Source organism: Corythoichthys intestinalis, chromosome 9 (genome assembly GCF_030265065.1).
Source record: "Corythoichthys intestinalis isolate RoL2023-P3 chromosome 9, ASM3026506v1, whole genome shotgun sequence".
Lineage (NCBI taxonomy): Eukaryota > Metazoa > Chordata > Actinopteri > Syngnathiformes > Syngnathidae > Corythoichthys > Corythoichthys intestinalis.
Window position 1 is genome coordinate 15145047 of NC_080403.1, and position 20750 is coordinate 15165796.

Sequence of the window (20750 nt, forward strand, 5' to 3'; positions counted from 1 at the left end):
GTTTTTTTCCTTCTTTTTTTTTTGCATGTACTCCGGTCCCCTTCCTGTTTGTCCTAAGATGCATGGAAGGTTTATTGAATATTTTAAATCTGTTTTTCAACCATTTGTAAGCAATGGTACACTTTTTTCATTAAAATTCCAAGACACATCAGCAGCAAAAAATGTAAAGATGAATTTCTGTAGCTTGTATTAACAGTATAAAGTCATGTATTGAATATGAATCTAACAGACACAAAGAAAAACACCTTTTTCTTTCACATTTTTACTCATTCAGTGACACCCGGGCTTGTTGTATTGGAGTAGGTATCATTGCATTACAGAGGAAAGTTAATTCCGCTATGTCGTTTTTCTTTACAGTAAATTCCAATACAGAGATTCTGTGAGAGGAAACAGTCTTTGCGTCCTTTTGACAGCCATTCAATGAATTTTGTCCAGTATCATGCATGTATGCATTCAATGAATTTTGTCCAGTACCCAGTTCTGAGTTAGCTGCTTTCCTTTTTAAAAACTATTCCATCGCACTCATCGTAGTTTCGCTAGCTGGCCGCCCCCAACACCGTATTGTGGTGTATCACTAAACAAAATATTTGGTGTTTAAATATAACTAATTACTGAGGGAAGGCCTAAAATATGGAAAAACTGAACATTACACGTGATTTAACGTACGTATGGCAGAAAACACAGACAAGGCTGAAAAAGCAGTTTCTGCTCTTGCACCCCTCTTTAGAATAAACTGCTGTGTTTTAAGCAAAAACAACTGTTGTGTTTGATAGAACAATATGTCTATATGCTGTCATAGCAGATTCATGGCGCATTAAGTCCCTGAACTATTTTTAATTTGTCCTTTTTACCCTGGAAAACTCCATTTACAGACGTCGCGCAACCGCTTTTGTTTCAACTTAGCCATAAAAAGAAAGTAAGTAATCGTATTTATTATTCGAAATGTCTGTCATTTTTAGCTTAGAATCATTAATCAACGTCTAATGTTTAGTTTAAAAACAAACAACAAAAAAAAGACTTTAAAAAATTATTCACTCTCATATTTTCAACTTTTAAACAAATTACGTCACAATGAAAAAATTAGCTTCTGTAAATAAGTCACGGATATCTACCTTATAACTGTCGCTTAATTGTATTTTTTTCATTACTGTCGCATTTTCCCCAATATTTTAGATGATAATCGATCCAAACAAAGGAAAATTGGGTGGGGGTGGGGGTGGGGGGGACTTTTAAAAGGGGTAAACATATGAAAATGAAAATCTCGACCACTCCTGGATGTCTGCGATTTCTGCATCGAGACCCTTATATTACCATGTTTCACCCATAAAATCCCCCCAAAATCCGGCTGTGGCCATTCACAGCTGTGTCCTGACACTCGGTGATACAGGCCACATGGAGATTTTGGATCGAAAAGTGGTAAATATGCGATAATATCTCGTTAAAATCATGGCGTCTCTCTCGCTTGCTCTTACTTCCAGTTAGGGTTTTTCTGTTAAAAACAAAAAATATTTTTTTAAACGCCCTCTTGTTCAAAATTTTTCTTCCCCCAGAAAATTGAGATTTTAAGCTTTCCAATGATGTATCACACATGTATACAGGACCATTTTGAAATGTGGCCAAATTGGGGTCTCAGCGAAACTTGACGTCACCTGAGTGTTTTCCGCCATATTCAATGATAATTATGACGCTATTAAATAAAGTAATCAGTGTTGCAAACTCCTCAGTAAGGAAAGCAACTACTGGCAGTCCTAAAAGAAGTTAGTAATCACATAATTTGCATTATTGGCAATTCACATGTAAGTGTAATGGACACTGTACTAGAGAGGAATACTGTCATAGGAGAAGCAAAAAGTGAGTTAAAAAAATACCAGAAAAAAGTCACTAGATTTGTCGCTAGTTGCTTTTAACAAAAACTAAAAGTGGCCAAGAAGCTTTGGAAAGTTGCCAGATTTAGTGAGAAAGTCACCAAGTATGCAACACTCAAAGTAATTGCATGAGTGATTTCCTTTAATGATATTTTAAAAGATACAATGCTTAATCGATTAATTAGAATGCAATGTAAGCGATTTACCGAACTGTAAAAAAGTAAAGAGCAGAAATATTAACAAAGCAGTACGAATGTCATGTTCCCAGGCGAGTCATCTTAACATACTGGGACCTCGAGGTAGATTTTCTTAGCTCAATATGAGAGTAAGAGTATCATCGATAAATAAAAAGTACAAAAATTGCTAGATTGTTTTCAACTACGCGGAACTGAAAAAGGGAGTGATACGTCATCGGCCATCATGACTTCACCACGAGCTATGAACTGCCTTATCACCAACCATGCATACACATAATCAAACAGTTAATGACCACGCCTTTGTAGTGCAAACTGGCTGAGGGACAGTACTGATACTTCCTCCAACTGTTCACACGCAGGGTAAGGTAATTCCAGCCAGGATCCTGTATCCTGTTTGTCAATATCTCTGGAATATCAATAGAGACAGGAAGAAATTTTAATCTACGAGTGTGTAACGCATTCTTATGTCGTCTTCTTTCCTTGTACATGGTGATAAACAAACACGTTTTGAAGAAATTAAGTAATTGACATAGTCTCCCTGGGCCTTATTTGGGTTCTTAGGGACTTTCAGTGCCAATAAATTCCAACATTAGCTACCTACTAACAAGTACTTATATGGAAAAGTATTACATGATTACCGAGCATCAGACAGTACAGATACTCAGCAACAGCACGTTTGCGAGTTAATTTTCCCCCCAAAAGTATTTACATAAATGAGGTGAAAGTGGATGATTTCAACATCAAGTTTTTCCATAGAACTTAAACATTCAGCGAAAAATAAAAGAACTTCAACTGAAGTCATAGAAAATTAATGTCCCATATTCTAAATTGAAATATGCCAAAATGTCCATATTTATATGAAAGGAATCGATCACAATTAAATCACATTTACGGTAGTTACCCCAAAGAGCCACTAGAGGTGTGACCAAAACATGATAAATACAGGCGGGCAATTATAGACAAGTTTCCTGAGCGAAACACGGGTAGTACCATCTTGGAAAATTTCTGCTCTGAACTTCAGATTTAGACACAAAATCATGAGTTGCGGTTGTTAGCAGTTAGTTAGCAGTGTGTTGATGAAGGCAAAATTAAGTCAAAGGAAACCTTTGATTCTCCAAAAATGGATTTGGCACAGCGTAAACGAGGGTCCAGGGCTTTCTGTGCTGTGCGAACTCCTTGAAGCGACTAAATATATGGTTTGAAGGTGAATGTTTTTATCACCGACCAGCTACAAAGCGCCATTGTGGATATACTCTGCGATACGCCTTACATCCGAAACCAGCAGACAGTATTTCAAGTATTTCAAGAATGTTGATCGCTTCTCTAAACTTAGACTCCACCTAAAAGATTACAGTATAACACAAAAGTGAGTACACCCCTCGCATTTATGCAGATATTCAAGTATACAGTGGGGCGAACAAGTATTTAGTCAACCACTAACTGTGCAAGTTCTCCCACTTGAAAATATTAGAGGCCTGTAATTGTCAACATGGGTAAACCTCAACCATGAGAGACAGAATGTGGAAAAAAATAACAAAATCACATTGTTTGATTTTTTAAAGAATTTATTTGCAAATCAAGGTGGAAAATACTGTAAGTATTTGGTCAGTATCAAAAGTTCATCTCAATACTTTGTTATGTACCCTTTGTTGGCAATAACGGAGGCCAAACGTTTTCTGTAACTCTTCACAAGCTTTTCACACACTGTTGCTGGTATTTTGGCCCATTCCTCCATGCAGATCTCCTCTAGAGCAGTGATGTTTTGGGACTGTCGTTGGGCAACACGGACTTTCAAATCCCTCCACAGATTTTCTATGGGGTTGAGATCTGCTTCTTACGAAGCCACTCCTTTGTTGCCCTGGCTGTGTGTTTGGGATCATTGTCATGCTGAAAGACCCAGCCACGTCTCATCTTCAATGTCCTTGCTGATGGAAGGAGATTTTCACTCAAAATCTCTCGATACATGGCCCCATTCATTCTTTCCTTTACACAGATCAGTCGTCCAGGTCCCTTTGCAGAAAAACAGCCCCAAAGCATGATGTTTCCAACCCCATGCTTCACAGTGGGTATGGTGTTCTTCGGATGCAATTCAGTATTCTTTCTCCTCCAAACACGAGAACCTGTGTTTCTACTAAGAAGTTCTATTTTGGTTTCATCTAACCATAACATATTCTCCCAGTCCTCTGCAGGATCATCCAAATGCTCTCTAGCGAACCGCAGACGGGCCTGGACGTGTACTTTCTTCAGCAGGGGGACACGTCAGGCAGTGCAGGATTTGAGTCCCTGACATAGTTCCAGTAATTCATGTGCTTTGTTGACATGTCTTCAGCAAACTGTTTGCAGACTTTCTTGTGTACCGTTTTCAGAAGAGACTTCCTCGTGGGGTGACATCCATGCACACCAATTTGATGTAGAGTGCGGCGTATTGTCTGAGCACTAATAGGCTCACCCTCTTCAATCTCTGCAGCAATGCTAACAGCACTCCTGTAATGAGTCACATGACATTTTGGAGGGAAAATGACAAGCAGTACTCAATTTGGACATTTAGGGATGTACGTATTTACTAAGGGGTGTACTCACTTTTGTTGCCAGGGGTTTGGATATTAATGGCTATATTTTTAGTTATTTTGAGGGGAACATAAATTAACTCTATTATATAAGCTGCACACAGGCTACTTTTCATTGTGTCAAAGTGTCATTTTGTCAGTGTTGTCCAATGAAAAGATATACTTAAATATCTGCAGAAATGCGAAGGGGTGTACTCACTTTTGTGATACACTGTATATGTTTGTTCTTATCACTTCGTTGATAAGAAATTGAAATTGATAAGAAAATTCGCGTGTTCTTTGAATTTCGGGTGGTGAGAACGCTGGTGAATGAGAGGCTGGTGATGAACAGGTTTGCTGCGAAGGCAGGATATCCTGGGTACAAATGTTGTACAGACAAGGGCTGTGATCTCGCAAAAGTATAGGAAACAATACAAGGCAAGTCTTTATATACGGTTGACAGGAGGAAAACGAAACTTACTATAAAAACAGAACCGAAACTTTCTATAGCATAACCTGGGCATTTTCCATTGAAAAACATCTTAAGTTGAGACCTTGAGAGCGGGTACGAGAGTGAGTCATAGCGCAGTCTGAGGAGCAATAGTAGCACATTGTGGACTCATACATGGTTAAATATGGGCATGGTGCAATATGCAATATACAGTCTTCAAAACCCACCGAAGAACATCCCTTCCCGGAACTTTGGTTGTGTTGTTATACAGTAGTAACAGCTATAGCAGTAACAATAGTTATAGTAAAAAAATGTTAAAACTTCATAATTACAATCGTCATCGTAAATTCGTAATATCAATAGCAAAGGCAACAAGTCGTTTCATGCGCCAGATTTTATGTTTTGTATTTTTGGAGAACATACCTTCCATAAAAGCGGCAGCATAACTACACGAACGCCCGGGACCCGCCATACATTTACAGCCTGCAGTTTAGACGTTTCCCTCCTTTGTTACCAGCGCCGATGCTTTGTGGTCCGGAGCATTGAAGCACTGGCTTGGTTCCACATCTGCCTTCATGATGACAACATTCCCGTGTTCGTGTATGAGGACACATCCAACTTTGTGGCTATGCAGTTACTTGAATGCCACGGAGCTTCTCAGGTCCCTGATGGCGTTTCCATCCACTGCCATAGAGTCAATAAATACGATAATATTTTGCTTGTGGTCCCCCTTGCCCTTTTCTTTGTTGTCTTCCCATGTCGAGATGACAGAAGGATACGGTATTTCCAAATAGTGTTTTTTCAGGGCTTTTAGTGAGTGATGCCACTCCAGCGCCACTGCTGTCATTTTAAAATAACTTGAACACGGAACTCGCGAGCAGAAAGCGGAAGTACCTCGGAAACCTGTCTATAGAACATGCCAATATAATGACAATTCCCAAGATGCATTTTGCTGGGCTTATGCACAATTTTTTGTATTTTATCACTTTTCTACTTATTGAGTATTTCTTTCTCATAACACAGTAGTTATATGTAAAGAGTTTAACTTTAAATTGTTTTTTGAATCATTTATTGTTCATTTAATTATTGCACCATGAATACAAATGGTCTGCTCACATAACCAATCACAAGCATCTAAGTTTGAGAAACAAGCATAACCAGTTAGTTAATCTTTGACAGCACATGTGTAAGGGCTGATATCTATATGGGTTGAGAGCATTGTAAAATTCTTCTGCGGGGACTATTAATGTCAGTTGCTCGCTGCAATGCATTAAACATCTGATTCACAGTACATGGTTTGTCCGTATAGATGTTTTAATTGTGATCCGCTGGTTTTTAAACACATTGGGCAGGTGTTCTAGCTATCGTATCCATGCACAAGAACCACAAGACAGTAGTGATCCTATGTGATCATCATATTGCGGAGAAGCAAAACTTATGATATCATGTGTTTATATTGAGGAATGTTGTAATATATATCAATATGCATCACCCAAAATAACACCACAATATTAAACCTTTCATTTTAATTAATCGTGAAACACAGGATGTGACATGTGTTTTCTGTTGTGTCAATGGATGGAATTGACATGAGGCTTAAGTGGTTATCGTGAATTGCATGGACGCTGTACATCAAGTCAAGTTAATTAAGTTTATATCCTTAAATAGCCAAAAGATTCCAAAGGGCTTCCCAAACAGTAGACATTAAGATGAACACTGACAACCCCCGATCAAAACCACAAAAAAGAGCAGGAAATGATTTTTGAATCAATAAAAAAAGTAAGAAACCTTGAGAAGGCACAAGAGGTGGGAGGGGACGAGTAAGATGTCAAATTCTTTACACCATAATCAGTAGCGTGCCGATGCATGCCTCTATAAAACTGGGCATCTCCAGTGCGAACAAACTTGAACTTATGCCACCACATGTTTTTTGTAATACATATATGAATATTAGCGACAAGGAGACAATGTAGATGCAAACAAATTTGTGACAAATGTTGACATTTAATCACAGAACTTAACAACGTGATATTTTTTTTTTTTTTTTTTGCAAACTGACTGTTCACTGTGTAAAAATGATAAAGCCAAAGTATCTTTGGTTTTTGAAAGGGTTTTATATCAATTATTTTTTTGTTGCAACAGAGAGGAAATGTTAATTTTGACAACATTTAACAAACCACACACATAACATGAAACTGACCAAACATCAGTGTAAATATTGGTTTTGCCAGTGCATCTAGTTAGTGTTTGATCAAAGGTTAATCCGTGTCACATGGTTTATGGCTGCCATGTTGTTTTTTTCCTCTGCATTGTCTTACATTAGCCTTGGACAATTTTTGTCCTTGTTAAATGGATATTTTGTGATTTTTGGCAATTGGTTGAATCCAGTGGGGCAAATAAGTAGTTAGTCAACCACTCATTGCGCAAGTTTTCCCACTTGAAAAGATTAGAGAGGCCTTTAATTGTCAACATGGATAAACCTCAACCATGAGAGACAGCATGTGGAGAAAAAAAAAAACAGAAAATCACATTGTTTGATTTTTAAAGAATTTATTTGAAAATTAGAGTGGAAAATAAGTATTTGGTCACCTACAAACAAGCAAGATTTCTGGCTGTCAAAGAGGTCTATCTTCTAACGAGGTCTAACGCAGCCTCACTCGTTACCTGTATTAATGGGACCTGTTTAAACTCATTATCAGTATAAAAGACACCTGTCCACAAACTCAGTCAGTCACACTCCAAACTCCACCATGGCCAAGACCAAAGAGCTGTCGAAGGACACTAGAGACAAAATTGTAGACCTGCACCAGGCTGGGAAGACTGAATCTGCAATAGGTCAAACGCTTGGTGTAAAGAAATCAACCGTGAGAGCAATTATTAAAAAAAAAACAGATACAAGACCACTGATAATCTCCCTCGATCTGGGGCTCCATGCAAGATCTCACCCCGTGGCGTCAAAATGTGAGCAAAAATCCTAGAACCACACGGGGGACCTAGTGAATGACCTACAGAGAGCTAGGGCCACAGTAACAAAGGCTACTATCAGTAACACAATGCGCCGCCAGGGACTCAAATCCTGCACTGCCAGACGTGTCCCCCTGCTGAAGAAAGTACATGTCACGGCCCGTCTGCGGTTCGCTAGAGAGCATTTGGATGATCCAGAAGAGGACTGGGAGAATGTGTTATGGTCAGATTAAACCAAAATAGAACTTTTTGGTAGAAACACAGGTTCTCGTGTTTGGAGGAGAAAAAATACTGAATTGCATTCGAAGAACACCATACCCACTGTGAAGCATGGGGGTGGAAACATCATGCTTTGGGGCTGTTTTTCTTCAAAGGGACCAGGAGGACTGATCTGTGTAAAGGCAAGAATGAATGGGGCCATGTATCGAGAAATTTTGAGTGGAAAATCTCCTTCCATCAGCAAGGGCATTGAAGGTGAGATGTGGCTGGGTCTTTCGGCATGACAATGATCCCAAACACACAGGCAGGGCAACAAAGGAGTGGCTTCGTAAGAAGCATTTCAAGGTCCTGGAGTGGCCTAGCCAGTCTCCAGATCTCAACCCCATAGAAAATCTGTGCAGGGAGTTGAAAGTCCGTGTTGCCCAATGACAGCCCCAAAACATCACTGCTGTAGAGGAGATCTGCATGGAGGAATGGGCCAAAATATCAGCAACAGTGTGTGAAAAGCTTGTGAAGAGTAACAGAAAACGTTTGGCCTCCGTAATTGCCAACAAAGGGTACATAACAAAGTATTGAGAAGAACTTTTGGTATTGACCAAATACTTATTTTACACCATGATTTGCAAATAAATTCTTTAGAAATCAAACAATATGATTTTCTGTTTTTTTTCCCACATTCTGTCTCTCATGGTTGAGGTTTACCCATGTTGACAATTACAGGCCTCTCTAATATTTTAAAGTGGGAGAACTTGCACAATTAGTGGTTGACTAAATATTTATTTGCCCCACTGTATGTGTGGCTGTTCCACCAATCTTGTGCAAGCCATGCCAGGGCTCCAGACTAACATTTTTACTAGGAGCACAATGGCCCCTAACTTAAAATTTTAGGGGCGCGCACACTGCAAATTATGGAGGACCAGGAGTGCAAAAATTAAATAAGTACACAATTAATCTAATTATTAAATGTGCCATTAGAATGCTTCCATTTCAATATTTATTTATTTGTTTCAGTTTGTATTTATTACTTTTTATTTATTTTTTCACTTTTTATTTATTTCAATTGTTATTCATCTATTTCGATATTTATTTATTTTTTACTTATTTCAATTTTTATTTATTTCAACATTTTATTTTTTATTTATTTCAACATTTTATTTTTTATTTATTTCAACATTTATTCCAATATATTTATTTCAACATTTAGTATATTATGGAGGATCATGAGTGCAAAAATGAAATAAATACACAATTAAATGTATAATTAAATGAGTCATTAAATTGCTAATATTTAATTTTTTACAAATTTATTTCAATATTTCAACATTTATTTATTAATTTTAATTTCTATTGATTTATTTCAATGTATATTTCAATGTATATATTTTTTCCACTTTTCATTTATTTCAATGTTTATTTATTTCAATATTCATTTAATTTCTTGACTTTTTATTTATCTACATTTTTTAAAATTTATTTCAACATTATTTATTCCAATACATATTTATTTATTTCAACATTTATCAGAGGTGCACGATAATGATCGGTCCGATAATAGGAATTATGACATCATCCCAATAAATCTGATAACATTATTAATAGGCCCGATAATATATCATATTTTTGGCACGGTGTCGATTGGGATTGGATTGGGATGTGTGCGTTTGTTTCCACTCCTGTTTTGCCAGTATCCAAAATTTTGTTACTGTACTAGAGGAAGTATTTTTCCATCATTAAGTGATAAACCTTACTATGGCAATTAGCAAATGTTTGCGTTTTACAGTGTTATGTTTACAAGTTCTTGAGAGGCCTTTTGGTCATTGATAGGCTTGCTGTCTTTTAATTGCCAGGTTCAGACCGTTATTTCATGGACCAAGACCACAAAAGTCTCCTCTCCTGTTGCACCAAATGTTTTACGTGCTGACAAAGCACAATACCTGTTGGGTTTACCCTATGTTTTAGTTCAGTGGTCATTGTTCAGGGGAAAACATCGTCAATGGTATTGACTGATTGACTGAAATTATATTTATTTTAAAAAATAAATATGGGCACTTTATTTTAAATCAAAACTGTTCTTTGTTTTGTTCACTATAATAATGTTCATGTTGCTGAAGCAAGAATAATGGCCACCAGGGCTCCAGCCAGCCATCTGACACTAGTCCATATTTAGTGTTCAAATGCAAATTTCTGAGTCTCAAACATTTTTTCGCATTCAAAAACTTTTTTTCTATGATTGATTTCTTTTTTTTTTTTTTGGATTGAAGTGATTTTTCTTTTGAATATACATATACATATATGTATATGTATGTGTGTGTGTGTGTATTATATATATGTATGTATTATATATTTGAAGCAACTTTTTTTTAATTGAAGAATAAATACACAAATGTCCTAGCCAAAATGTGGCCCAAATGCAAAACTACATTACTTCAATCAAAAAGGTTGTTTCAATCAAAAAAAAATGACTTCCAAAAAAAAAAAAAAAATTAAATCAAAGAAAGTTTTCAAATGCATTTTTTTGTTTAAAATTTATTTTTGCATTCAAACACTTTTTTTTTTTAATTGAAGTGACTTTTTTTAATTGAAAATGTATATTTTGATTGAAAGCGACTTTTGAAGCAACTTTTTTTTTTTTTTTAATTGAATAATAAAGATGCAGATCTACCTCTATACCAGAGGGGCCGCTAGACTAGCTCTCACTGTTCGCCTTCACTCATTTTGGCCCGCCTTCATGTTACAAACATGGCAAAACACACGGGACAGGAATTACACCAAAATAAAAGAGTAGCAGGAAGTTATGGTGAATTACAAAATAAAATACATTCGGGAGACAGAATGAGGCTTTGGTTATTTACACTCCCACCAAAATTATGCATACTACTAACAACATACAAATGAATAATTTTCAGCAATAAAATAACCACAATTCAGTAAGCTTTTGAACATTCCAACAGAAGAATTAGCTTTGTACAGGACACTCTACAACAGAAAGCTTATTGGTCTTTTATCACCAAAGGATATTTTCACTTTCCGTACAAGTCCATCCTTGTTCCAAGTTTGCTTTCAGATAATGTTTTGAACAATATCTTTTCTTGAATTTCTGACAAACAAGCTTATTTTATAATTATATACAGTTGTGGTCAAAAGTTTACATACACTTGTGAAGAACATAATGTCATGGCTCTCTTGAGTTTCCAGTTATTTCTACAACTCTGATTTTTCTCTGATAGAGTGATTGGAACAGATACTTCTTTGTCACAAAAACATTCATGAAGTTTGGTTCCTATGGTTAAAGCAGGACTCTCACATATAACAATACACATCTCATGAACAATGAGATTTTTGTCTTTTTCTTTTTATGTGGGCCTAATCAATTATATTAAAAGTAAGCTAATGAATATTGCTGCTGTAGTTTCATTCTTTTAATAAGCCATGCAACTTGCTATGATCCAGGCATGCGTACCCAAGGGTACACATTGATGTTGCTCACCGTGTTCAGCGGTGTGCTCGGGGAGCTTGTGTGTCTGCTCAGACACATGAAAAATTAGAGGGAACATTGCTTACAGGTCTCTTGTCTGCGAGTAGATGAAAAAAATTACTGGCACTGGATCTATTTTTAGTCGCAAAATGCCCCCATCGGGGGGCAGTCTGGAGCCTTGCATGCAGATGTAACATTTCCTGAAATGAACTGAATTTATGTTGTTTTGATCATCAGAGACTATTTCTTTAATAGTTTACTAATTAGCCATGTTGATTAGCTGATTGACATCACATACTTAAGCTATTGCCATGTATGCACTGAAAATACCTTATATATGTACATCATAATGCATTGTACAGTGTTTCATTTGTCCATTTTTGTGGAAGTCATGGAGTGGGATGATTCTGGGGAGGGGAGTTCTTCATATTACGCAATGTGTAGATATGTGCCTATTCTTTTGGCACCCCTAAAACAGGAAATGGACTCACTGTTGGATAGATTTTTATGACAACAGACCTACTGTAGGAACTCTTGCAAAATTTCCGCTGGGGACTACAATGCTTTCCAAGCAACTGCAAGCTTTAATGTGATGCAATAGCCTAACAGAACATGTAGCGTGAATGTTTCTTGACGAATTCCTTGTTTCTTGACGAATTCCTTGCTTTTGCCAGAAGCGGCAGACTTCACTCCACGTTTCCTGGAAATGCAGATTTCAACAGAGAGAGCCCTTTTCCTGACTGGATGAACAGATTGTCAGGTACGACCTGCATGCCCTTGGAACAACTGTGCATTTACTACAGATACAGTAGTGTTGACTTTTAGGACACTGTGGTGACTCATCTGACCTACCAGTTATTCAGGTCTTTTTTTTCCCCAAAACTACTTGATTCATGTAGCCCCCGCAGCACTTTTTTCGCACATAGGAAATGCATTTCTGTGCTTTTCACTGCTGGAAGGTAAAAGGAATGCCTGACTGATGGCTTTTCTTGCACGGAAAACATCTGATCTCATAGAAAGGGAAACAACAGTATGTACACTGTGAAGCATTATGAAAAACCGTTAACTTCTCCCACCTCCTTGGAAGTGATGTCACATACGCGCAAAATCACATTTTTAGCATGAACAAAACTCATGTGTTCCTGTGACATTTTACAAGTGCAGAATAATGCCTTTCCTGAGGGGCCGGAAACATTGTGAAGTGTGGTAATTGTGTGGCTGTTCACACATTGACAAAACAGACAGACTTTCACGCATTTGGGAATCACCCACAAGTAATGCTGGATTTTAAAAAAAGCATTGAGCTTGTTTTCAAATTTTTTGAATAAGCCGGTGAAAATGTTTTGTACATGTTTCCACTGATCCCTTTATCACGTGTGTTTGAAGATGTTGGTAAATTTGTTTGTTGTCTGCATTAGGATTACGGTGTCCTCCTGTATGCATTATTTCTTGACTGTGAAGTTTGCAATAGGTTTGGGAATCTTTCACATGAGACCAATTACAGCATACAGTGATCCCTCCTTTTTTTTTCACGGTTAATGGGGAGTGGAATCGCAGACAAAGAGCTTTTTTCGTTGAAAATTCTTGTGAATAAATGCTTAAATCCCTGAATTCTTTATAGATATGGACGTAAAACGTCTTGATTCTTGGTTAAAAGCTGCCCCAAAAAACAAGCAGTTAGCATTTATTTCACGTAAATATGTCGAAGTACAATGCTAGTCTGTTAGTAAATGTAGCTGATGGCCGACTTATGTAAACAGAACGTTTTCAGTGAAAATTATTGTGTATAAATGCTTAAATCCCTGAATTCTTCATAGATATGGATGCAAAACAGTGTCGATTCTGGGTTGAAAAAAAAAAAAAAGTGCAGTCAGCATTTATTTTACGTAAATATGTCAAAGTACAATGCTAGTGTTTTAGTGAATATAGCTAGCGGCCGCCTTATGCAAACAGAGCTTTTCCGGTGAAAATTCTTGCAAAAAAAATGTTTAAATCCCCAAATTCTTTATAGATATGGACGTGAAACAGTCTCGATTCTTGGTCAAAAGCCCAAAAAAAAAACCATGCAGTTAGCATTTATTTTATGTAAATATTGCGATTTATGACGCCAATGCCATAGCGGTTAATTTCTATCATTGATTTTTTTTCATAAATTTTCAAAATGATTGCATGGTACGAAAAATAATTATCTTCAATCCTCGAACAAATCACTCCTGAGACAATCCTTCCTGTTTGTATGCAGTATAGCTTTCATACTTTTTCAACCTAAATCCGGCGTCGGACCGCTGCATGTGTTTGAGAATAACTGTGACCGACTTCGACCGACTGAAGCTGAGTCTGGGACGGCCCCCTACTTGAAGGCATAGCGCAGTGTCTGAGGAATGTGTTCCATCAATATCATTATGAAGTCTATGCTTCAGCTGTGGCTGCCGGCAAGGTTAAGTCGGTAATGGCAAAAAAACTATATAATCCACGATAAACTACCATCAGCGGTAGTTACCGGTAGTTTACCGTAAATTTCACAGTGTGAATGTACTGGCAGCTGTGGTTTTTTTCCCATTACCGTAATGACTTTAAAGTGCATACGACAGGATAAAAAAAGTCTTAATTAGCATCATTATGCGAATTAGAATCATATTTTGTGACGATTCAACTATATACAGTGGGGCAAATAAGTATTTAGTCAACCACTGATTGTGCAAGTTCACCCACTTGAAAATATTACAGAGGCCTGTAATTGTCATCATGGGGAAACCTCAACCATTAGATACAGAATGTGGGAAAAAAACAGAAAATCAAATTGTTTGATTTTTAAAGAATTTATTTGCAAATCATGGTGGAAAATAAGTATTTGGTCAACACCAAAAGTTCATCTCAATACTTTGTTATGTACCCTTTGTTGGCAATAACGGAGGCCAAACGTTTTCTGTAACTCTTCACAAGCTTTTCACACACTGTTGCTAGTATTTTGGCCTATTTTTCCATGCAGATCTCCTCTAGAGCAGTGATGTTTTGGGGCTGTCGTTGGGCAACACGGACTTTCAACACCCTCTGCAGATTTTCTATGGGGTTGAGACCTGGAGACTGGCTAGGCCACTCCAGGACCTTGAAATGCTTCTTACGAAGTCACTCCTGTGTTGCCCTGGCTGTGTGTTTGGGATCATTGTTATGCTGAAAGACCTAGCCACATCTTATCTTCAATGCCCTTGCTGATGGAAGAAGATTTTCACTCAAAATCTCTTGATACATGGCCCCATTCATTCTTTCCTTTACACAGATCAGTCGTCCTGGTCCCTTTGCAGAAAAACAGCCCCAAAGCATGATGTTTCCACCCCCATGCTTCACAGTGGGTATGGTGCAATTCAGTATTTTTTTTCCTCCAAACACGAGAACCGGTGGTTCTACCAAAAAGTTCTATTTTGGTTTCATCTGACCATAACACATTCTCCCAGTCCTCTTCTGGATCATCCAAATGTTCTCTAGCGAACCGCAGACGGGCCTGGACGTGTACTTTCTTCAGCAGGGGGACACATCTGGCAGTGCAGGATTTGAGTCCCTGGCGGCACATTGTGTTACTGATAGTAGCCTTTGTTACTGTGGTCCCAGCTCTCTGTAGGCTATTCACTAGGTCCCCCCGTGTGGTTCTGGGATTTTTGCTCCCCGTTCTTGTTATCATTTTGACGCCACGGGGTGAGGAGGGAGTTGAAAGTCCATGTTGCCCAATGACGGCCCCAAAACATCACTGCTCTAGAGGAGATCTGCATGGAGGAATGGGCCAAAGTACCAGCAACAGTTTGGCCTCCGTTATTGCCAACAAAGGGTACATAACAAAGTATTGAGATTAACTTTTGGTATAGACTAATTTTTATTTTCCACCATGATTTGCAAATAAACTCTTTAGAAATCAAACAATGTGATTTTCTTTTTTTTTTTTTTCCACATTCTGTCACACATGGTTTACCCATGTTGACAATTACAGGCCTCGCTAATATTTTCAAGTGGGAGAACTTGCACAATCAGTGGTTGACTAAATACTTATTTGCCCCACTGTACAACAATTTGGCAACGCGCATATGACGAGAAATTAGTCTTTTAATCTGCCGTTTAGCCACGCCTACCATTATAGAGCTCTAGCATCACCAACAGGAGTATGACATCGGCAGGGTCATGGTTTCATCTGATTTAGAATTCAGCCCATTGAGTGGGAATTATTCAGAACGAGGAAAATGCGACGGAGAAAGCCGCAAAATCTCATTGTTTCAGTCTCTTTGCAATATTTTTACAGGATATTCTTTTTATCGAAGGATGTTTCCCCAATTGCTAAATAAATGGTATGGTCCAGACAAATAATAGTCTACTTTGTGTATTTGTTAACATGTCTTCAGCAAACTGTTAGCTGGCTTTCTTGTGTACCGTGTTCAGAAGAGGCTTTCTCTTGGGGTGACAGCCATGCACACCAATTTGATGTAGAGTGTGGCGTATGGTCCGAGCACTAATAGGCTGACAGCCCCCCCCCCCCCCCCCCCCCGTCAATCTCTACAGCAATGCTGACAGCACTCCTGTAACGAGTCACATGACATTTTGGAGGGAAAATGACCAGCAGTACTTAATTTGGACATTTAGGGATGTACGTAGTTTCTTTTGTTGCTAGAGGTTTGGATATTAATAGCTCTATTTTGAGTTATTTTGAGGGGAAAATAAATTAACTGTATTACATAAGCTGCACACAGACTACTTTTCATTGTGTCAAAGTGTCATTTTGTCAGTGTTGTCCCATGAAAAGATGTACTTAAATATCTGCACAAATGTGAGGGGTGTACTTACTTTTGTGATACACTGTATATATATTTTCAAATGATAACGCTTTAGTTCCCTCTGGAATTGTTAACACTTCTTGTTTAAGATATATAGTGTGTTTATTAATTTAACTGTATTAAACTGCATCATTGTTTCATTTTTTGGGGGGGATTCATAAAGATTTGGGTACCACTCATTAGAGCCCACAGTTTTAATTTGACTTTGGAATTGGCCTTGTGCTTGTCAGGTGTGAGGATGCGCTCCCTTCGGAAAACGGTGTTGCTCAGCATCCTTGTGTCAGTGGTTCTGGTCCTGGCTCTCATCCACACGTGGCCCACCCGGGCCTACACCACAATAGAGGTCTGGCAACGGCCAGGCCTTGTTTTAGACAGGAATCTAGAGGATCGACTCCTGGAACCAGATCCCCAGTTAAGCACCATCCCCTTTCATGTGCGAGAGAGTGTGGCAGGCTTGTTGGCGCGCAACGGATGCGTGTGTGAGAGCGAAGGAGTGACTCTGCCTATCCTCCAAATCTTAAAATCACGTGTGTCAGCTCAATCGCTGAACAAGGCCTTCCAGGCCAGTGAACTGGAGGAGTTGAAGAAGAGACGAGACAAGGAGTTCAAGAGCTTCCAGAAAAGGTCAGAAGCACTGCTTTGGAAATTAAGTAAAAAAGGAATCTTTCAGTATTTTAAAGGACCATCTGATGTTCTGTTCAATTGAAAAGTATGAGGTTGTATTTTCAGAGGACACTCATTTCTCTAAATTGAAATAGGAAATTGTATTGCTGACTACAATATTATTAGAATCTCGAGTAATATAATGCAGCAAGGGCGTACGTTTGCAAAGGGACGGTAGGAACATAATGCTACCAACTTTTCAGGATGCTCAAATTGTACCCACCAACCTTTAAGCAATCTTATGTGCATTACATAATGAGTTCAGTTATATAGGTGATTCAGATTGTCTTCCCATATGTTGTAAGGATAGAATAGACCCAACCATTACTAAGTTAACTACAGTACTTTCATTATGTTCAGACTTTTTGACCCCTTTTCACTTGCTGAATATGCCAGTCCATTTTTTTCCCCTTAAACGCACGTTTGATTGGCTGATGACTTGCATTTATTTAAAATGTATAAATTCATTTTCTACATTATTTATTAAAAAAATCTTATTGGCAGCCTTTGCAGATTTTTCAGATAATCATACATTAACCGTAATCGAGGTAAAAAGTTTGCATTTTTTTGTTGACTTGGGCTGTGCTTGTTGACAAAAGCAGTAGTGTTTTACCTGAAGGGAGGCTCAATTTTTATTATTTATTTTTGTTGTTCCCTGACTAAGAATTTTTTTTGTTATATTTAGTTTATTTAGACAGACAATTTTGAGTGGTCTAAAGACAAATGTTTATTATTTTGCATTCCTGGATGGTTAAGAAATTATTAACAACTTTGTATTTGTTGTGTGTGTGTTAATATAATTTATGTTCAAATATTGCAATTTCAATTTGCTAATAAAATCCAGGCATTTCAGGAAGTTTTCAAAATGTATCTTTTAGTTTTTGAAAACAAAAGTTTGAATTGAACTGTGTATCACCTTAAGCAATATACGCGAAAGTATAAGTCAGTACAGATTTATTTTGCATTGATCATTTAGCCTATCAATTTAGTTCATATTATACCAAATCTGTTTGGTTTCATTATGTCCCGTCCCCAGCAAAAAAGTGTACATGCAGGTTTTGCTGTTATATCGTCCCTACCAATGTTGAGACTAAACCTACGCCCTTACAATGCAATGTCTTATTCAACAAAACTGGTGAGTTGGCCACAAAAATGTGGACATGCTTCACTGAAAAATTGCTGACACAAAATTAAACTGAAACTAAGAAAAAGGTTTTTTAAGTGTTTCAACACATTTTTCTGTCATTATAAATGATGTCATGTATTTTGGGGCAGGAATTTTATCAGAAAAGCACGTTATCTTGGTAATATTTGACCACCCCCCCCTTACAAAAATGCAATAAATACATCAAAATGTAATTACACCTTTTGTGCATGGTCCCTTTTCGGCCGCACCCTACATTTTCCATTGGATTTACAGTAGCACTGTCTGGACCATTTCAAGAGTACAATTTCCTTCTAATGAAGCAATTTTCTTATTTTGATGAATAGTGATGCCTTGCTCTATCCGCCAACCTTAGCCACTAGGGGCCAGACAACTAGATAGAAACTACTCTCATCTTCTCAGTACGGCACTAATATAAGTCAATTTACAGAAGAGAAACAATTCATGACCAATTGTCTGTCTACATGTGTTGCTAGCCATTTATGTTTTAGCATTAGCATTGAAGTAGGAGACTAAAGGCATACTAAAACAGTATGTGGTTTTAAATTCGCTTAGTTCTACAATCAGGTTTATAAATATTAGAGCATCAACAGAAATTTCAACTTTTTGATATTTGGCTCTTACTGCTGTGACAATGGATTTAAAAATCAAACAATGTGCTTTAAAGGGGAAGTTCGGAATTTTTGACATTCGGCTGAATCTTAGAGTTAGCGCAGGCTTAATTCATTGGTGGAGTTGATTTTAACAAATTCTGTGCTTGATTTGAACAAATTCTGTGCTTTTTTTTTTTTTTTTTTTTTTTTTAGTTTCAGGGTTCTGGAGTGGCTAAGCTAGCGCGAGTCAATGGTCCTATCTTAGCATGCCAAGAAAAAACAACATATACACGCATGAGAATCACCCATGACCCATGCATTCAATAGTGTTGGCTATGTTTTCAGGATAAAGTTATTAAAATTTACCATTGCATGTCAATAATTGCAGTATGAACAGCAACATTTGTAATCCAGCAGCTCTGCAAGGAACAGACTGCAGACCTAGTGATATTTTTTCCACCGGTGTGTTTATGTCATAGCCAGCAGCAAGTAACCACAGTTTTTATTGTTCCTCTTTCTTCATGGTTAATTTGTGGAAACTTTCATTTGCCCATTTCTTCTGTATGTTTCCATACCCCCGAAATCAGGGGTGTCAAACCAATTCCGCAAAAAGCCAAGGGGGTCCTGGATTCCGTTCATACAAATGAAGAGTCATCTTTTCACCAATCCGATCTCCTACAAGTGTAATCAGTTGATTGCAGTCAGGCGCTGCTTGTTTCAGCAGAAAATTCATTGGTTAATATATTTGTGCAGTCTTGGTTGAAATAAAATCCAGGACCCTCTTGGCCCTTTGTGGAATCGGTTTGACACCCCTGCTCTAAATGCACATTTCACCTTTGCCTTTCTTCAGCCAAGACTCAGTAGACTGATGCTGCATTCAAGGAAGGTGGGAAGTCAGACTTTTCCAATTTCCGGCCAGGAAAATTATCATTGGAACGCCACTCGAACTGGGAGGCCCTAGTCATGAAATCAGGGGGGGAAAAAACATACCCGGACTTCACAAGTTTCTTCAATCTTGCGTAACTCAACAAAATGCCGCTGCCCGTCGAAAAGCAGACCATCAATAGTAAAACTAAAGAAGGCAGTTTACAGTGTGTGCTATTTGCCTTAGCCGTTGTTTTTCCTCCACTATTTGATCGCTTACGAGAAGGCAGATTTGCTGGAGGTCAAAATGTCTTTTGATGGCCAAAATAAAAAACAACTTGTCGCGATCAGCCATCTTGCTGTTGACGTTTGCTTGGAACGTTTTAAGGTTGCAACTGGTACCATCCGAGTGGGATAAGTCCGACTTTCCACCTTCCTAAAATGCAGCATGTGCACGAGTGGCTTAAGCACTCCTCTCTCTTGTGGTCGTATTACGCATCTAAAAAAATAGCCCTGCAGAATAAAATGAATTACAGCACAGCAGTTTGGTGTGACATTGTTTTGGCCACACGGATATTTGGAAAAATGAGCTGCATTTTGAATTTATTTGACTATGATAGATCTGTTAATATTGTTTTTTATTGACATACTTCCATAGGCCCATTGACTCACACTAGCTTAGCCACTCCGGAGCCCTGAAACTAACAAATAACTGACAAACTGCACGGAATTTGTTGAAATCAACTGCACTGACTAATTAAACCCAGGCTAACTGGAAGAATGAGCCTAATATAAAAAATTCTGAACTTCCACTTTAACTGCAGGCTTTCAGTTTTAATATGGAGGTACTTACTGGATTATGAGGATTTATTAAGTAATTCTGTCTGCTAAACTACTGTGTCTAGTAAAGAGTGTTGAAAAGTTGCTTCAAAAC

At 37.9% G+C, this 20750-nt stretch overlaps 1 protein-coding gene across 1 annotated transcript in view; it reads left to right on the forward strand.

Moving 5' to 3' along the window:
• Positions 1-20750, forward strand: part of b4galnt1b (beta-1,4-N-acetyl-galactosaminyl transferase 1b) — a 42904-nt gene that overhangs the window by 2398 nt on the left and 19756 nt on the right. The window contains exons 2-3 of the mRNA XM_057845146.1: positions 12392-12477; positions 16762-17155. Coding sequence (XP_057701129.1) covers positions 12462-12477; positions 16762-17155 — 410 coding nt within the window. The 5' untranslated portion in view covers positions 12392-12461. The remainder of the gene's footprint in view (positions 1-12391; positions 12478-16761; positions 17156-20750) is intronic.